The sequence below is a fragment of the Rhincodon typus genome, chromosome 5, assembly GCF_021869965.1.
Source record: "Rhincodon typus isolate 14 chromosome 5, sRhiTyp1.1, whole genome shotgun sequence".
NCBI classification, from domain to species: domain Eukaryota; kingdom Metazoa; phylum Chordata; class Chondrichthyes; order Orectolobiformes; family Rhincodontidae; genus Rhincodon; species Rhincodon typus.
In genome coordinates this window covers 58022093-58041784 of record NC_063336.1, presented here as the reverse complement: position 1 = coordinate 58041784, position 19692 = coordinate 58022093, and the positions used below count along the sequence as shown (strand labels likewise).

The following is a 19692-nucleotide window of genomic DNA, read 5'->3' as shown; positions in this document are numbered from 1 at the left end:
TATGGAATGAGAATTTATAATTGAAGACGATCCACAAAACATAGGAGGGCTTTGGAGACATTGAAATGCTTTATAAAGCAGTATTATAGAAATTCAATCCACAAGTAACACTGAAATAATTTTAGAAACACGTATTTAGCTACGGGTGTTTGCATTAAGGAGGGAAATATATTTTGAGATTAAAAATGTGAAAAGCCAGAGTACTAACGAGTGTAGGGCTGGCTCCGGAAGGGGTTGTGCTTTGGATTAGGGTTGGTGGGGATGAGACTGAGAGCGGAAGCTGTGCGGGTGTAAACAAGTTGTCAGTCACTCTGCAGGGGGTTTCCAGACAGTCCTTGCTAGCGCTAGGAGCCGGAGCAGAAGCAGCAGCAGCAATGGGAGCTGTGCTTGGAGCTTTGTCTTTAGCCAGCTGGGTAGGTGCATTGCTTCAGTGCAGCGGTGCGCAGATGTAAAAGTGTTGTACCCAAACCGGTTCGTATGGATTGCTATGAGAGAGTGTGCCGACTACGTCTGTGTTTGCACGGCCAAGACACAGTAGATAACAAAGAGAAGGATGAAAATCCTCGCTGCTTTTCTGTCTGCATTTGTGCAGGCAGCTTTTGGGTGTGGGTACTTTGTAGTGGTTGCAGGATTTTTCTTTAAATTTACGTCCTGTTGTTTTGACCCCCAGTCAATGTTGTATTAGATGTATTGCTTATGCTGAGCTGATGATGTCACTGCCTTGTGATGCTGACGATCTGAGTCATGCTGGACCTCTGCGGGCCTTTAAATAGCTGACAGCCTTTCATCCGATTATATAAAAGTCCAGAGAGCTTTCTAAATCCTTTCAGTTTTTTTTTAAATGCTGCAAGTTGGTAAGGGGAAGTGCGTGGTTACCCCACGTATCGGACCAATCTCTAAATTAACCCTCAGCTCTAACACACTCACATACCCGTCTGCACACAAATTGTAGGGAAAGCCGGATTGAAGTCGCTTTCACAACAGGGACGAAGGGTGCAATGTTGAATGCACACGGTCTTTAACAGCTGTAAACACATTCCTAGCTGCAATAAGCAAGTGAACACAGTGCAACCTGGACAGTGATGAGTTGCTGCAAGACACGTCTCCATTATTAGGGATAAGGAATGATATTTTGTTTTTTTTTAAATACTATAATTTGAGTTATTCTAAAACCGAGTCACTGCAGCTACCGCAATGTTTACAGCAACAGATCTCTAGATGCCAGTTTGTTGGGGTATAGATTGTTCTGGGCTTTTGGAGAGCGCTGCTGCGGAGGTAAAGCCTACATTCAAAACTGCTATTTGATTTGCTTTTAACTACATCTGTGAATCACTTGCAATATGGTTACGCCTATTGATGGGAGCTATCTGGGGGTGTTGGAGATGTATCATTTTTGTCTCGGGCAGAAAAATACTGTTTAGGTTACAATGACAGAAGGGAGTGATCCTTAATTTTGTACAGGCAGAGTACTTTCTCATGGCAATAAAGCACACAGAACAATATCAGATGCAATAACATTTGGTGTTGTGATTTTACACATCCCTCAATGCTCCAATGATAAGCCTAGCTTCACACTAATGACTATGTACTTCTGTTAATAACAAAATATTCATAGCTTATTCAAGTTTGACTATTTCATATAGGATTAATCTATAGTAGACGCTGCACAAAATAAAGTATTTCAGGATTGTAGAATGCCTTTACAGTTGACCTAATTATTGGGAAATAATAAAATCATGACTTGGACCAATGCATGGTCTATCACCAGCTTTTCTAAATAAAGTTAATGTCAAGCGTAAGCTAACAACTGCCCAAAACATCTTCAACGTCATTAAACTTGTAAATCAAGTGAGTATGTTTCATTATACAGTAGACATTTTGATAAATAAAAACTTATATTCTGCTCAAATACTAATTTCCAAGAAGATGATCCTTTACATACTTTTCTTATATAAAGCTTCCAAACATCATCCACTCTGATTTCAAAATTTCTAATAATCTTCTTGCTATGACATAAAGGTTAACAATAACTTGTGAATTGAAATACATCATCTTACCTATGACAAAAAGAGACATTTAGGTTGAAGTAACATAAAGGAGTGATAAAGTTGCGACCCAAGGCGCAGTATGTCTCGGCCCTAGGGAGACTAGTCCATCATTTCTATAGGGGTGTTTGGTTATGAATTGATTTTTAAGAGGGAAAAAAAAGCTAACCCCATATTAGACACAGTACGCTAAATAAATGTAGTGATTTATACAGAAAAAATAATTAAAAGGTGTTGGGGAATTGTGACATTATTTGGGAGTCACACAACGTATGCATAGAAAAAATAAATGTTGATGACCATGAGATGTGAAATAGCCAAGGGAGATCATCTCAAACAGTTTAAGAGACTAAAAGGATGGGGTGGTTTTCCTTCGAGCAGAGAATACTGAGAGACTTTTTTGAGGTGTACAAAGTTATGAGGGGGATTGGCCGATAGGGGTCAATAACCAAGGCAAAGTTTTAAGGTAAGGAGCAGGCGATTTACAGGGGATTTGAGGAAAGTTTTTTTTTCCACCCAGAGGTTGGTGGCCATCAAGTTCACTGCCTAATGGATGGTAGATGCAGGAACCCTTAAGATATTTAAATCTTTAGATGAACACTTTAAGTGCCAGAATGTACAAGGCTAGGGGCCAAATCCTAGAAAATGGGATTAAAATAGATGCTTGATGACCAGCTTGGATACAATGGGCCAAAAGATCTTTTTATGATGTAATAGTTCTATGACTCTGAGATTAGCCAAATATGAATTATTCCATTGAATATAGTGTTAAAATTGAGAGTCTGCTCAAGCTGAAAGATGAACGTGATTCAACAAACTTGTGTGACTTCCTATTAGAAATATCCATGCATATTTTTTAAAATAAAGTACACCTGAGAGAGTAATTTAAATTACAGTCCAATAAGAGACTAGTACAAAGTCAATTTGAGACTAATAGAAGGAAATTTTTCTTTAAACATAGATTAAAACATGAAATAGACCTGTAGCAAGCAAAGAAAACAAAAGCATAGAATAATTTTAAAAATTGATGGTTTTCTAGTTGGGGGTGAATTTAAGGAGATTAGTGGCTTTTCTTATTTGTAACTACTTATGACCATTAAATAAATGTCCTGCCCCTTTCTGGTCATTACTTGGGTATAGGTAATGATTTAGTCTTTGAAAGAAAGACTTTGATTTGGTCTAATGTAACAATAATAGCATCAGGAGCCATGTTGTGTCTCCCTGTTTTGAGGGAGAAATGAATATCATTGATTTGTGACTGCCGAGACTGTGAGGGATTCTGTTGGATTTAGGCAATCTGTATTTTTTTTGTCTTTGGCATTCTGGTTGCTAGGGAAACCATTTTTCTTTGGTATGGCCCTTGGTCTACATGAGAGTGAACAACACTAGTGTTTAATGAGTGAGATTATTCTATAAATAATTGGTAACAATAGAAATGCATTGACATTACAATATAGAAAAAGTAATTTGGCCCAATCATTATTGTTCTTCAAAGTGTTGCTTCAGTGTGTTTACACTTCACCAAGGAGAAATCCCCTGATTGTTCTATTGTATACCTTCAATCACCAATTCAATTGAATCTTGAATTTCGACATACTTTCTGCCGCAACTACAAATGCTAGAATCAAATTTCATAGTCTTGCAACCTTTGGTGTGAAGATGTTTCTGTGTTACTTTCTTGTCCTTAATGTCTTGCGTTCAGTCTGTGACCTTTTGTGATAGACTGCAGAACTATTGTAAATCGCAGCATATAAGCTACTGAATATATAAAACAACCTAATTCTTCTGGCTCCAAAACAACATGTTTTTACATATATTCTGTGTATAATTGAACTACGTTTGAACCAATGACATGTTATACTTGCATTAGTAGTCAGCCTTAATTTGTCACGCCACAAATGCATGTTTTACTTAGCAGTACTTACGAAAATGTAGGCTGTTGTGAAGGTGCTTGGGAATTTAAAACATTTCCAGTCTTTGCACCAGAAGCAGTTGACATATCGAAATGGTGATCACCCACACCTTGTTTCACTTTTGTACTTGGTTTATGATTTGAGCCCTGTTTTCCGATGGATTTTCTGAGGCTTTAGAAGTTGACTTATGTGCTGATATGTATGATGCTTTTAAAAAAAGGTTTATCTAGCTTATCCAATTCTTTCACATTTTTAAATATGCTTGATATATCACCGCAGAAACTACATAGAAAAATATAAATGTGCTGTAGTGTGTTTGTACCAAGAAACATAAGAATGAACCTGCATTGTATGCTCTTTAAAAACATTTGTAGCCTTCCTTCAATTTGATAGTTTAGGACATTACACAAATGCTTTTATGGAGCAGAGACAAGTGAGGTCCTTTGGATAGGCAGTCAGTATCACTGACGTGAGGTCAGGTGAGGACCACAGAGCAAGCAGATAGAGATAGGTAGTTGGTGTTGATTGGAATTAGTTCTTCTGCTATTACAGAGAAAGGACCTCGCTATTTGGGGAATCTTTGGTAAGTGGTTAAAGTCTTTTTCGATTCTAACATCGACAACAAAGTGATGCTAAAGGTAATAAAATATTTAAAAGGCAACATAAGTGAATAATATAATTCAAACTCATTAAGGATGGCAATTCAGCTGATGTGTCAAGCTGCAGCATGTGGGAGCTCTTGAATATCTCTGATCCTGTCTTCAGTAAGTGTATAAAGTTTGAGCAACGTTGGCTCGATGTTTGAGATGGAGGCTGAACTGCAGACATTGCAACATGCCAGGGAAGAGAAAAGTTACCTGGATTTGTTGTACTCGGAGGCAGTCACTCCACTTGGGATAATTTCTTCTTATTTGCTCACTGGTCAGAGACAGGAGGGTGTGACTGTGAATGAGGCAGGTAAGGGGACCAGAAGGTAAAAGTGCAAATATCTACCATGTTTGAGAATCTGTCAGCTTGTTTGGATGAGATTGAGGGCTATGAGGTGGAGAACAAATTGACAATGGCATCGTGGTGCTGGAAGCTATTCAAGTGAGGGGAGTAACAAGGAATGTAGTTGGACTAAGTAATAATATTGAGGGGGATCAACACCATTCTCTGCAGCAAAGTGTGAGATCCAAATACGTTGCCTGCCTTGTGCCAGGTTTCAAGACACCTGCTCAGTGCAGGAAAAAAGCTTGCAATGGGAGGAGGAGGTGGATCCAATGATTATGGTTTATGTAGGTACCAATGACACAGGTGGAACTAGGAATGAGGTTCTGCAGAGACAATATGAGAAACTACATACTAAATTGAAAAGCAGACCTCAAGTTATAGTCTCTGGTTTGTTACCTGAGCTGCATGTAAATTGGTGTAGAATACATAAAATTAGATGAACACGTTGTCTCAAACAGTGGTGTGGAAAGTGTGGATTCCGGTTATAGGCTATTAGCACCAACATTGGAAAAGTGGGAGCTGTATCAGCCAGATGGTCTATACCTGCACCATTCTGTGACCAGTGTTCCTGAGGACACCATAACTGGTGAAGTTAAGGGTTTTAAACTAACAAGTGGTGACAAGTGAGTAAAGATGTAAAGATGTGGTATATCAGAAAGGATAGGGGCAAAGTAATTGCAGGAAGGGGCAGAGAGGGGGAGAAAAAACTCCTAGGAATCAAGACTAAATGTAGCAAAAATGACAAACTGAAGATTCCACTTGAATGTGTGTAACATTCATAACAAAGTAAACAAATTGGTAGCACACATTGAAGTAAATATGATCTGCTAACCATGTCCTGGGATATGGTTTCAAATTCCCCCATGGTAGATGGTCAAATTTGAAATCGGTAAAGGGCTACTCTAATGACAATTATGTAAACACTGCTGATTGTCATAAAAACACATCTGGTTTACTGTTGGCCTTCAGGGAAGGAAATCTGCTGTCTTTACCTGGTCTGGCCTACAGGTGACTCCAGACACACAGCAATGTGGTTGACTCTTCCCTCTGGACATTTAAACATATATGTAATGCTGCGTAGTCAGCGATGCCTGACATCCCACCAATGAATATGTAAAAAGAAGGCTAGCAGGGATGATCCTGAATATTGAGGGGTATGTGACATTCAAAAATAAGAAGTTGGGTAAAGATGAAGTGATAGCATTGTTAATCATGGATGACATTTATGCAATATTTAGAGAACTCCTTGGTTCAGGCGATCAAATGTAGCATTGGTTTGAGTGGAGATGAAGAATTGTAGGGGAAAAAGTAACGGATGTGAGTGATCTACAGGGCCTTGAAAGGTAACTATAATATGGGACAGAGTATACAAGAAGTAATATTGGGAGCTTGTGATGAAGAGGCAGCAATAATCATGTGTGATTTTCTTATGCATATAAATTGGCAAAATCAGATTGGCCATAATGGCCTGGATGAGGAGTTCGTAGAGTGTTCTTGAGTTAGTCTCTTGGAGCAGTATGTTCTTGAACCAACCAGAGAGCAGATTACACTCAATTTGGCAATGTGTAATGTGATTGGATTAAATAATGACATCAAATGTAAGACAACCCTAGGCAGTAGTGACAACACCAGCTACTACCTCAGTAGCAATTTTGCAATTAGTTTGAAAAAGAGAAGATTGGGCTTAGAGAACTGATTAAAGCATTGGTTAGGCCACAGCTAGAGAACTGTGTAGTCCTGGAATCCATGTTATAGGAGGGCTGTGACTGCACTGAAGAGGGTGCAGAGGAGATTAAGTAGAATATTGCTTGAGCTGGAGAGTTTTAGTAATGAAGAGGGGATAGAAAGGGGTTATTTTCCTGTGGAGCAGAGGATACTGAAGTGAGGGGGGAGGGGGTCATGATTGGGATGTGTAAAATTATGGGAGGCATAGATAAGGGTAGACAGGAAGGAACCTTTCCCTTTGGAGGGATGATTCCCCGGGGGGCATAGACTTAAGGTGAGGGGCAGGAGGTTTAGAGGGGATATGAGGAAAATGTTTTTCACCCAGAGAATAGTGGAAGTCTGGAATTCTCTGCATATAAGGGTGGGGTAGAGATAGAAACCCTTATAACACTTAAGTAGTATTTAGATGTGCAGTTGTGATGCCAAGGCGTACAAGGTTATGGGCCATGAGCTGGAAAATGGGTTTGGAATAGTTAGGTGCTTGTTTTTGCCTGGCACAGACACAGTGAACTGAAGGGCCTTTTTCTGTGCTGTAGACCACTATGACTTTGACTAATCCATTCAAGCTAAATAAAGGTAACTATATGGGCGTGAAAGCTGAGGTAGCTGAATGAACTGGAGTTAAGGCTGGGGAATAGATCAATAGAGACATAATGGCAGATATTTCAGGTGATATTTCAGAATACCCAGAGTAAATATATTCCTACTATTGAAAAAACGTAGAGGGAAGGAACTGCCATCTGTGGTTACCTAATGAAGTTAGGGAAAACATCAAACTGAAGGAAAAAAACAAATAACTGCAAAGATGAGTGGCAGGTCAGATGATTGGATAGACTATGAAGAACAGCAGAGAATTATTCAAAGATTAATCAGGAGGAAGAACTTAGAGTATGAGAGGAAGCTAGTTAGGAATATATAAATGCTTAGCAAAAGTTTCAACAGGTAGTTAAAAAAGGAAGCAACTAAATAAAGTGGTCAATGTTTCGGGTCTGGTGACTCTTCAGTAGAACCCTAAGGAAGGGTCACCGGACCCGAAATGTTAACTCTGATTTTTTTCTTCACAGATGCTGCCAGACCTGCTGAGCTTCTCCAGCAACTTCTGTTTTTGTTCCTGATTTACAGCATCTGCAGTTCTTTCGGTTTTTTAATAAAGTGGTTGAAAGTCCTCTAAAGTGTGAGAATGGTGGGGCGTTGCGAATAGTAGATAATAAAGAAATGGTGGATAAAATGAACTAATATTTTGCCTGTGTCTTCATTATAGAGAAATGCAAAAAGCATTCTAGTAACAGAAGTAAGTCAGGGGGTGGAAGGGAGAGAGGAACTGGGCGAAATTGTAATCTCAAGAGAAGTGGTCTTAAGCAAACTAATGGAGCTGCAGACTGACAAATCTTCAGGTCCAGCTGGATTTCATATTTTTAAAAGCGTTTGCTACTGAGGTAGTAGTTGGTGTTAATTTTCTGAACCTCCCTCAATTCTAGAAAAGTTCCCTTGGGCTGGAAAATAACAACTATAAACCCTCTATTCAGGAAAGGAGGGGTCAGAAAACGGCAGTAACAACAACAACTGCAGTATGCAGTTACCTTGATGTCTGTCACAGGGGATGGTGTTAATATCGATTGTTAAAGAAATCAAAAATGTTGCACTTAAAACAGCTCAGGATAATTGGAAAACGTCAGTATGGTTTTGTGAAAGGGAAATCATGTTTTAACAATTTATTCAAGTTCCCTGAAGGAGTAATATGCACTGCAATAAAGGGGAGCTGGTTGACAAACTATACCTGGATTTCTAGGAGGTGTTTGATAAGACACAACATTGAAGCTTATCGTGGAAAGTAAAAGCTTACGATCACATATTGCAATTGAAAGAAGCCTGGCTGGCAGAAAACAAAGATTACACATAAAAATACATCTTTGTCTGATTGGTGGGATGTAATGAGTGGAGTCCCTGGTCTGTGCTGGAGCCTCAACTTTTTACAATTGACAAGAATGATTTAGATGAGGGGAGCAAAGGTGGTGTAGCTAAATTCACAGACTACACCAAGACAGATAGGTAAGTATGTTGTGAGGAAGACATAATGAAGTTGCAGACACATATTTAGATTGGTTGAGTGAGTTTGGCAAAAAATCTGGCGTATGGATGGTGGGAAAATCTGAAGTTGTCAGGAAGCATTTAAAAAAAAGCAGAGGGATTTAGGTGTTCTGGTGCATGTGTCACAGAAAGTTACTATGCAGAAAGTTAAAGGGGATGCTATCCTTTATACAAGAGGAATAGAATATAGAATTAGGGATGCCATGCTTCAGTTACATAAGGCATTGGTGAAACCACATCTTGAATAATGCAATTATGGTGTCCATTTTTGAAGAAATGCGTTATGCTTTGGAGGTAGTTCAGGGGAGGTTTGCTAAATGAGGAGTTTGCACTATGAGGTCAGGTTGGAGAGGTGAGCGTTGTTTCTACTGGAGATTAGAAGGGTGAGGGATAACTCAGTTAAAGTTATAAGATCTTGAATGGTTTTGCTAAGATGGATAGTGGAAAGGATATTTACTGTTATGGGTCAATCCAGGACTAGCACAGAGATGAGATTTTTTTTTCCTCTGAGAAGGTTGTGTGACTTTGGAACTCTGTCTCTGCAGACTGTATCATTGAATGTTTTTTAAAGACAGATGGATAAGATTTTTGTTAGCCAGGGCAATCAAGAGTTGTTGTGGGTAGATGAGAATATGGAATTGGAAATTCTGCTCCTTATTTGTATTTTTTATATGTTTTACAAATGTCCACCTTTACTTCTTGAGGAAACTCTTCTGGTAATAAAAGGTAGAATTGCACGAATGTTTTAAAATCGCTTTCTAACCCTGACTTGAATGTCTTATGATCATATATCCCCGATGCCTCAAATCTTCCACAACATCAAATCAACTTCCGTTCAGAGAGTGATGACTAGTTATTCAATGGGTAGCGATAAATCATATGGTATGGATGATAGTGCAGTAAATATATCCATTAGAAGCTCATTTAGTATGGCCTTGTATGATGCTTGGTGTGATAAAGCCATTAGAACACTTCTTTTCTTGCACCATATTGGTTTGTTTTTCATCTCTCTCTGTGCACACTAATGCATTGTCTGACTGACCAGGTGATATCCCTGTGGTACACCTCGAGTTCTTTAGCTGGCTGAGAGGTGGCAGTGGAGTGGCTCTTTTATTTTCTTTATTTTGAAGTAATTTCCTTCCCTCTGAGGAACTTGCTGGCTAACATTCCTCATTTTTCCTCTTGACAACCATGAAATGATCAATGAAGAATTATGTTCTTGAGTGACCACATTCTCCCGTTCTATGGCAATTCCTTGGACTGACTAATTTTTCTGCATTCACTAAAGTTAAAGAAGAAATATGCTTAATTTCTGCTTTGTGAATATTGGCTTATTATATTTAGTAAATTAACTTATTTGAAGTTGTGTTATGCTTTCCTTTTTCCTCATATAAAGTATTATTTATTGTGTTCAAGGAAACCTACTTATTTTTCTCCACAGATATTGGCTAACATGTTTATTTTCTATATAGTTTCTGTGTCCATTACATGTTGATTCACTTAAAAAGTAATGCCTATTCTTTGTCTTGATATGGTGTATATGCCTTATTGTAGCCTCAATGTCAATTTAGGGAGTGCAAAGGAGATGTACTGGATTAATCCTTCGAATGGTGGGACTGTCTTATGAGGAGACTGGGTCTGGATTCTCTAGAGTTTTGAGGAATGGGAGATGACTTCATTGAAGCTTACAAAGTTCTTAAAGGGAGAAATGGCTTAGTTTTAGATAAGACGTTTGCCCTGACTGGTGAGTCTAAAACCAGGGGACATAATCTAGGGATAAGAGGCACTTTATCTCGCTAAAAGGGAGAACTATAAAACATTCCTCCCTTCCTCAGCCCTCATACCTGGCACAATCCATGTCACCCTCCCACACATTCTCTATTCCCATCTGTGCCAACCCTAACCTCGTGCTCTGTATCTCATGCTCTGTTATACCCCTATAACAAATTAGTGCCTTTTCTCACACATCACCATTTCCCATTTCACTTACATGCTAACTCATTGGGTATGCACAAATATGCACAGAAAAATGTAGTTCTGTTTTATAAAAGTTATATATACATGCTGCAGTTGTTATGAATGATAGTGCTTTTCTCAGCAAATGCATCTTGATACGTGTTGACACGCCTCAACACTTGCTGACAATTCTAGATCAGTCTTGACAAAGTGGACAATTCCAATGCGACTATTGGATACAAGCCCATGCACAGTTAACAGTCCCAAAGAGTACGCCACCAAAAGGATATCTGATTTGTGCCCTCCCACCCCCGCATGGGCGCTCACACACAAACACACACGCAGACAGACAGACAGACACACACACACACCAAAAAGGATCACTAATGCTTGCGCCCAGGACCTGGGACCTTGCCTTCAGAGGTACCTCAACTCACCAGAGGGAGTCCCCAACTATCCAGAAGAAATGTACAAAAAACAGATCTGTTTTTGCCTGGTCTACTTTGCACACTCCAGCTTGTGGAGTAGACAGGGTCTGCAAAATCCGATCACAGTGGAGACAGTTGTTAATTTGAGAGTTTGGCTGCCGATGGGAACCATGCATGCGTGAATGAAAGACCACTTCCAAACGTCCCCCTGAGAAAATAAGAACCACTAGGTGCTGGAGCAAGATTTCTGATGACTTCTAGCAAAGTTGCTGTAATAGAGATGGTGAAAATTGGATGGTAATTATAATATATTGGAGGTGGTCTTGCTTGAATTTATGCCAGTGTGCACTGACAGAGTTATTCCACAATTTTGGCATTAGTGTGCTCAAAATGTTAGTGTGGAAAAGTTGTAGCATTATGCCAATGCAAAATCAGTGTCTGATTTTTGTGCCTGCAGGATCCTTTAAATTGGACATTTCATAGTGGCTTTTAAAATAATTTTAAAGTAAGTTTTAAAGTCAGGCTTCTCTTTCCCATGTCATTGATTAGGCTGCCTTGATCTAGTTCATTTGTTCCAATTTTCTGAATGTGCTGTTCACTTTGTCCCATGTTCCTTTTATGTTTCCACATTATTAATATTTGTAAAATAAAATAAATCAATTTTTAAAAGAATCTATTCAGATTCTATTTACTCCACTTTGTTCTGATCAGATTTCTTTCATCTTTCTGCTCTGTGTCTTTGATTTCCTTCAGCAGCTCAAACAATTGCAGATGTGCGAGCTGAGTTCAAGGCATGTGGGGTATAACTTGATATTGGTATTAATTCCCCCTGTTTGCTTGTAATTTTGTCTCTCTATGGAACTGTCTGAAGTTTAAAAACAATGTTTGTGGTGGCAGATGATTATCCACAATCAATCCAGCGACGTTTGAGAATGGTCAGGTATATATGCTTCCTTAAAGAAAGGAAGAATAATTACTGAATGATTAAAAGCCATACAAGTTCTTACGTGTAATTACAGTACAGGATTATACATTTCAGTTACAATTATTCCCTTCGGTGAGTGTTAAAGCTTATTTATTACAAAAATGAACATTACAAGCAATTAGAAAGCATCATTCAACACCAAATGCATGTTTTCTTGGTCTGACTATGTAGAGGTATACATTAACTGGTTCTTTCCTCAATCTTTGCAGATCCCTTGTTTATGTGGCAGTGCACCATGCCTTCTCTGTGGATGCTGCCCAAGTGGGAAGAATTCAACAGTGACTCGTTTGATCTTTGCATTCTTTCTGCTGCTTGGGGTTGGAGTGGCTTGTATTATGTTAATGCCAGGAATGGAAGAGCAGCTCAAGAAGGTTGAGTATCTGTTAGCAGTATGCTCCACTTGTTTGTGTAACCTGACCTACAAGTGCAAGGCATAACGTGCATTTTTATATATTAGATGTAGGGAATTTAGAAGAAATTTCTTCACCCAGAGACGGGTGAGAATGTGGAACTTGCTACAAAGAATAGTTGAGATAAATTGTATCAGTGCATTTAAGGTATACATTGAGGAAGAAGAAAATAGGGACTTATACTGATAGGATGGCAGGATATTTGACTGGATATAAGCACAAGATACCATCCTAATCCCTGATCTGGTTATCTCCATTAGACTTTCTTATATTCCTAATAATAGTGAATGGCCTACATGCATTGTTAGTGTTCTTGTTGCACATTGTTCTAAGGCAGGAAGTGATCCCAGCAAGTCTACAACATAATCAGCATGGATTCTCTGAGAGTGCATTTCAGCATTCTCCTCTCTCTGTCGCTTTTGCACGCTTTTGAGAGTGGTTAAAAATAACTTTATGTTGATCTGGGAATGCCATCTCTGTCCTGAATGGGTAAGGTCTTCAAGTTTCAGACCTATAAATTGTCTTCTTAGACCTCACTGTCCTGTTTTCTCCAACAACAAGTCTGAGGAGGTCATGGAAGTTTTACAGTCACTTCCTGCATTAGTTCCTGTGCTTAGTCTCTCTCCTATCTCCTCCCATCATGTCTCCTCTGTTCATTTTGTCCATGATCCAATACCCACAAAACTACTGATCAACAAAATTCCCTTCTTATCTCCTCCCATGCTAGCTAACGTGGTTACTGATTCTCTGTCCACAGGTTTTGTCCCTCCTTCAAATCTTCAAATTCAAATTAGGGGATGTGGTGAAGTAGTGGTAATGTCACTTGATTAGTATTTCAGAACCCAAGGCTAATATTTTGGGGAGAAGGGGTCAAATCCCACCATGGCACATAGCGAAATTTGAATTCACTAAAAAGCTAGCCAAATGGCAACAATATAACCATTGTCAATTGTCATAAAAATCTATTGGAATTACAATGTGTCCTTGAGGGAAGGAAATCTACCATCCTGACCTGTCTGGCCTATATATAAACTTTTGAGGTCATCCAAATCTGTCTGTCTACGTCCTAAGTCGCATCAAGTTCTGTCGGCTATATGCCTTGTGCTGACAGTTAAGTAATCCCACAAACGACCAAGATATTTTCACTGTAATGCCAGTCTGTGAAATATTCTCATCTTTAATGAGTATGCCATTGGTTAGGTATTCAGTTACCTAAACTGGAAGCTCTAAAATTCCCACCATTAACCTCTTTACTCACCCACAAGCTTTAACCCACTCCTTTAAAATACGTGTCTTCAGCCAAGCTTTTGACTCTCTGTCTACTATTTCCTGATATAGCTTAGTGTCATATTGTTTTATAATGCTTTGGAGAAGTACCTTGGTACAGTCATTATGTTACAGATGCTGTAAAAGTACAAATTTCAGTTGTTCAACCGTGCAGCTATTAAGTGGGACATAAGACATGCATGAATTCATGACTTCCACTTCAGATGCTGCTGTAGCAGTGAAATGGATGATTCTCATCGATTGGGTGTTGTGGTAACAGTGACCAATGCTGTGTAGAAACAGAATTGAGATTTGAGTGAGGAGTTATAATGGAAGCGCATTGAGCAGCACAGTGGTTAGCACTGCTGCCTCATAGCGCCAGGGATCTGGCTTTGATTCCACTATCAGGTAACTGTCTGTGCGGAGTTTGCAAATTCTCCCCTCATCTGTGTGGTTTTCCTCTGGGTGCTCCAGTTTCCTCCTACGGTCGAAAGATGTGTAGGTTAGATGGATTAACCATGGGACAATGCAGGGTTACAGGGATGGGGTGGGGAGTGAGTCTGGGTGGGGTGCTGTTTGGAGGGCCAGTGTGTACTCGATAGGCCAAATAGCCTGCTTCCACATTGTAGGGATTCTATGAATGATACGGGATTGCTTGCTCATTCTTGGAAAACCGAAGTGACTATTTTCGTTTGTTTTGTTCTAGTTCAGCATCTTGCACAATCTTACACTTGATTGAAGAGAGGGTTTGCCTAGAGAATTTTGTTTAAAATAATTGTCCAAGGGATATTGGCATTGCTGGCATTTATTGCCAATCCCTGATTGCCCAGATGGCAGTTCAGGGTCAATCACATCACTGTGGTTGGAAATCGGACCAGATCAGGTAAGAATGGCAGTTTTCCTTCCGTACAGGATGTTATTGAAGCAGATTGATTTTTACCAATTAACTTGCTTTGTGTTTGAGATTTTCATTGAATTCAAATTTCACCACCTACTATGATAGAATTGGAATCCTTGTCACCAGAACATTAGCAGGGATTATGAGTCCAGTGATGTGACTACTGTGCTACTGTCCCCATTAATTAAGTGTCAAATGTCTTAAAACAATTCCATTTTATTCAAAGTGTAACCCCTTGCACGACCTCCTAGATCACTTTTCAGGGTAGCCAAGATTATCTTCACAGGTCTGCAGAACTATTTCCACACAAAAAATTTGATTTCAGTTATGCTTTGTACTAAAATGTACTTTTTACAAAAAAGTCACCTACATACGTGTGAATAAAGTAAGCTCAAGCATGTTTAATTTTTGCCTCCTCTTCCCTACGTAGATACCAGGATTTTGCGACGGTGGCATAGATACATCCATTCCTGGAGCCCATGGACAAGTGAACTGTGACGTGCTGGTTGGATACAAGGCTGTTTACCGAGTTTGCTTTGGCATGGCAATGTTCTTCCTTCTCTTTTCCCTGTTGATGATTAAAGTGAAAAGCAGTCAGGACCCAAGGGCTGCAGTCCACAATGGGTAATTTGTAAAATTCCTATTTTAGAAAGGGGCTTTGCAGACTCTAAGCTAGTGCCTACTTCAGTGACTTGGTCACTAGCAGTTTAATTTCATGCAACAATTGCGTAATTAGCTATAAACTGTTTAGTTGGCTCATTAGTCGTGTGTGGGGAGATAATGTTATTTCGGTTCTGTCTGTATATTTGCTCTTAAGCCAAAGTGTTATTGTAATTTTTTAAATTTGGTATGAACTACCTGAGTTGCTCTCCTACATCATGGCAGCAGAAAAAAAAATAATCATCTGCTTCCAAGCTGTGCCCAATGCCACTGTACTTCAGCTGCAAGTAGTTTAGTAAATGGTAACTCTAAACATCATTAGCATTGGAAATATGGTGGAAGCTTAATTTATAATCAAGTTAGATTGAATAATGGAGATTTATTGTGTTAATCTATCAATGTGCAAGCTTCCTATCCTACAATGTATGCCTTGGTCCTCATCTTTTCTTTATACTCCCCAACTCTCCATCTTTCTTTCCTTAAAACCCTGATGTTTGACTGTTTTTGGTCACCCCACTCAATTTTATTAGATTTGGTGGCCATTTTTCCTTTGCACCTAAATGAAAGATTCCGCAACATATTCCACATTAAAGGCAATGTATAATCATCTCACATGGCAATATAACATTATCTTTTAAATACCTCCTTTACATTTTGAAATACCTAAGATTCTTTGGTTTTTTTTTTATTATAACTGAAACCACTGACAGTACTGATCAGTCTTTTGGCTCTTCTCTGGGTTTCCTCTCATTATTTTAATATCTCCCTTTGTTTCTTGGAAACCAGAAGTCAAGGGGTAATCTGACCAGAGGAGTTGATGCAAGACTCAATAAGCTACTGCTTTGTCTGAGACACTTTTTTTCTTTTGACAATTTGCCTTTGATATTGGTTAAAGAAGGTCTAAATGCATTTGTAGCTTCCTTTTGACATTGGAGAAGTCCTAAGGATTACTCCAACTACCCAAGAATGAAAGTCCACCAAAGACTTAGCTGGTTTACATAGGGCACAATGGGTAGAGCGTCAGAACTATGATCTCTCCAGTAATTGGCTATATGTCTTCTAAAATTTATAGAATGGCAAGTCTTGACAATTGTCAAACTGGGTAAATAGCAGAATTAATCATTAAAAATAGCAGCAATAATTAAAGATCAGGATGCACTGTTAACTCCTGAATCAAATGTCTTCCTGTCCTAAATTGCAATTATTATTGTCATGCTTTTGTTACAAAATGTATTTGAATATTTTAACAAAATATTCATTCAGGCGGTCCCCATGTTGTAAATGAGTTCTATTCTTGAGTCCGTTCACAAGTCAATTTGTATATAGGAGATTGCAAGAACCGCAGATGCTAGAGTCGGAGTCAGAGTCAACACAGTGTGGAGCTGGAGGAACACAGCAGGCTAGGCAGCATCAGAGGAGCAGGAGAGTCCATGTTTTGGGTCGGGACCCTTCAACAGGACTGATGAAGGGTCCTGACCGGGCACGTGGACTCCATTCGCTTTGTACGTAAGTTGGAACACCATGCAGGAAAATGTAAAGTAGCTGTTCATAAGTTCAGGAAATGTTTGATTATCAGATCTTTAAAATTACATCCCTGTATGGGATCGTGTTCATAAATATAACGTTAGTAAGCCAGATGTTCAGTGACTGCCTGCAATTGAATGAAATGAGCATGTTGATCGGAGCACTATGTGTTAAATGAACATGTTAAGATACATTTCTCCTCACTACTGTTCAGTTTCTGCTGCGGTAATGACAGGATAAATGATTGTCCTATACTTGTGGCATCAACTATTTTGGATGGTGACATAACCAGCTTTTTGTTTTCTTTTAGGTTTTGGTTTTTTAAATTTGCCATAGTGGTTGCTATCACAGTGGGTGCTTTCTTCATTCCAGAAGGACCCTTTACAACAGGTTTGTATAAGACAGGCAACAAAAATGTCACTAGTTCATGACTTGAGATTTTTTAAAAGCATCCTTAGACTGAGAATTTTGATTTTGTTTTTACTTTGTTATATCCATAGGAAATAAATCTTGATAGCATAACAATATTACACTAATGCAGCACTATTATAATAAATATCTTTGGGTCTACTAATTTTCACATGAACTATTGTCGAATGTGCATGCAATTTCACAAATTGCAAAGAATCATAGAAAAGGATGTAAGGTCAGTAAAGGCAGTGAATGTGATCTTTCTTTTTTTTATTAATTTACTGAACTGACTTCAACTAAAAGTAGAATCAGATTTGCTGTACCTGACCTGGAATACCTTGATGTTGACACTGAACATAAAGGCATTGATGAAAAGTTTTCCTTTTAATTAACTATCTCCGGAAAGTTTAGCACAATTTGTTAAAAGGCAAATCTTGCTTAAACAATTTGTTTGAGTACCTTGTTAAAGTAACAATTAGGATTGATGAGGATAGTGAGGTTGATGTGGCCAATCTGGATTACCAAATAGTATTGGGCAATGTGCCACATAATAGGCTTGCTAGCAAATTTGAATAAAGGGGACAGCAGCAACATGGATATGAAGTTATCGGAGTGACAGAAGTAAGGGTAATGGTGAACAATTGTATCTTTTCCTCTTCTGTGAAAAATAATGGGGATCCCCAGGGGTTGGTACCAGGACTACTGTTGTTCTTAGTCAATATTAAAGACTTGTCTGCATAGGACACATTTTCAAAATTTGCAGATGGCACTAAATTTTGAAGTAATGTCCACCATGAAGAGGACGGTGATGGATTTCATTGGCTATAGATAGGCTAGCAGAATGGGTGCACAAATGGTAGATGACGTTTAATGCAGAGATGTGTGATCTGATACATATAATTGGAAAAAATGAGGAAAGACATTTTAATTTAAAAGCAACAATTCTGATTAAACTGCAGGATCAGAATGAGCAGGCAGAGTATATGTGCACAATTGTTGAAAATGGCTGGGTAGGTTGAGAAAGTCATTAAAAAGGAATTAAAATTCAGGGCTTTATGCAAGAAAGACATATTGAACCTTTATTTAAAGAAAAAAGATTTACCCTCAACTGGACTGTTCTGGCTCAATTATGGGGCTTGCACATTTTAGTCAGGATGTGAAGGCAGTGGAGACAGTACAGAGATGATTTGCTAAAAATGATCGTGCGGTGAAGGTCTTCGTTATGTGGATAGATTGGACTGGTGGTGTTCTCAGAGGAGAAGATTTGGCAGACATTTTCAAAGTTCTGATGGCCCCAGGCCGAGGAGATGGGGAGAAGTTGTTCCCATTGGCGGAAGGCATGTCAATCAGAGGACACAGGCATAAAGTAATTGGCAAATGAGCCAAAGGTAGAAAGTAGAACATTTTAACACAGTAAGTGGTTATGATCTGGAATGCACTGCATAAGCAAAGATCCTCAGACAGCACCCTCCAAACCCACGACCACTTGCATTTGAAGGGCATGTGCAGCAGATACGTGGGAACACTACCACCGTCAAGTTCCCCTTCATGCCACTCACCACACTGACTTGGCAATATATTGCTGTTCCTTCACTGTTGCTGGGTCAAAAATCCTGGAATTTCGTTCTTAATGGCATTGTGGGTAAAACCCACAGCAGGTGAACTGCAGCAGTTCAAGAAAACAGTTCACCATCACCACCTCAAGGGCAACTAGGGACGGGCAATTGATACTGGCCAGCCAGCGACACCAACATCCCACAAACGAATTTAAAAAATGCTTGTGGTCAAGGTTGAAAGCCGCATTTGAACCAAAGTGGAATTGGATACGCACTTGAAGAGAGAGGTTGCAGTGTTACTGAAGAATTTCTTCACCCCGAAAGTGGTTAATCCGTGCAACCCATTGCTAAAGAGGGCTGTAGAGGCCAAGTGATTGATTGTATTTAAGACAGAGACATCAGCCATGATGGAATGGTAGGGCAGACTGAATGGGATGAATGGCCTAATTCTGCCACTATGTCTTATGGTTTTATGGTATTAGGGAAAGGGTGGAGGAATGGGACAAGCTAAATCACTCTTGCAGAGAACCAGTATAAACGCAACAACCAAATCGCTTCCTTCTGTTTAATTCTTAGTTTGTATTAACTATTAACTTTCAATGTTGTGATTACTTTTTTCTGTGCAACAACAAAATAAACCAACACACATTGTGAAAAGAGATAATAGGAACTGCTGATGCTGGAGAATCTGAGATAACAAGGTGTAGAGCTGGAAGAACGCAGCAGGCCAGGCAGCATCAGAGGAGCAGGAAAGTTGACACTTCGGGTCGGGACTCTTCTTCGGAAATCCATTTCTGAAGAAGGGTCCAGACCCAAAACGTCAGCTTTCCTGCT

At 39.2% G+C, this 19692-nt stretch overlaps 1 protein-coding gene across 1 annotated transcript in view; it reads left to right on the top strand.

The window, feature by feature from the left end:
- The first annotated feature begins 263 nt into the window (after positions 1-263).
- Positions 264-19692, top strand: part of serinc1 (serine incorporator 1) — a 42940-nt gene continuing 23511 nt past the window's right edge. Inside the window, exons 1-4 of the mRNA XM_048597036.1 lie at positions 264-413; positions 12343-12504; positions 15138-15331; positions 17202-17281. Coding sequence (XP_048452993.1) covers positions 375-413; positions 12343-12504; positions 15138-15331; positions 17202-17281 — 475 coding nt within the window. The 5' untranslated portion in view covers positions 264-374. The remainder of the gene's footprint in view (positions 414-12342; positions 12505-15137; positions 15332-17201; positions 17282-19692) is intronic.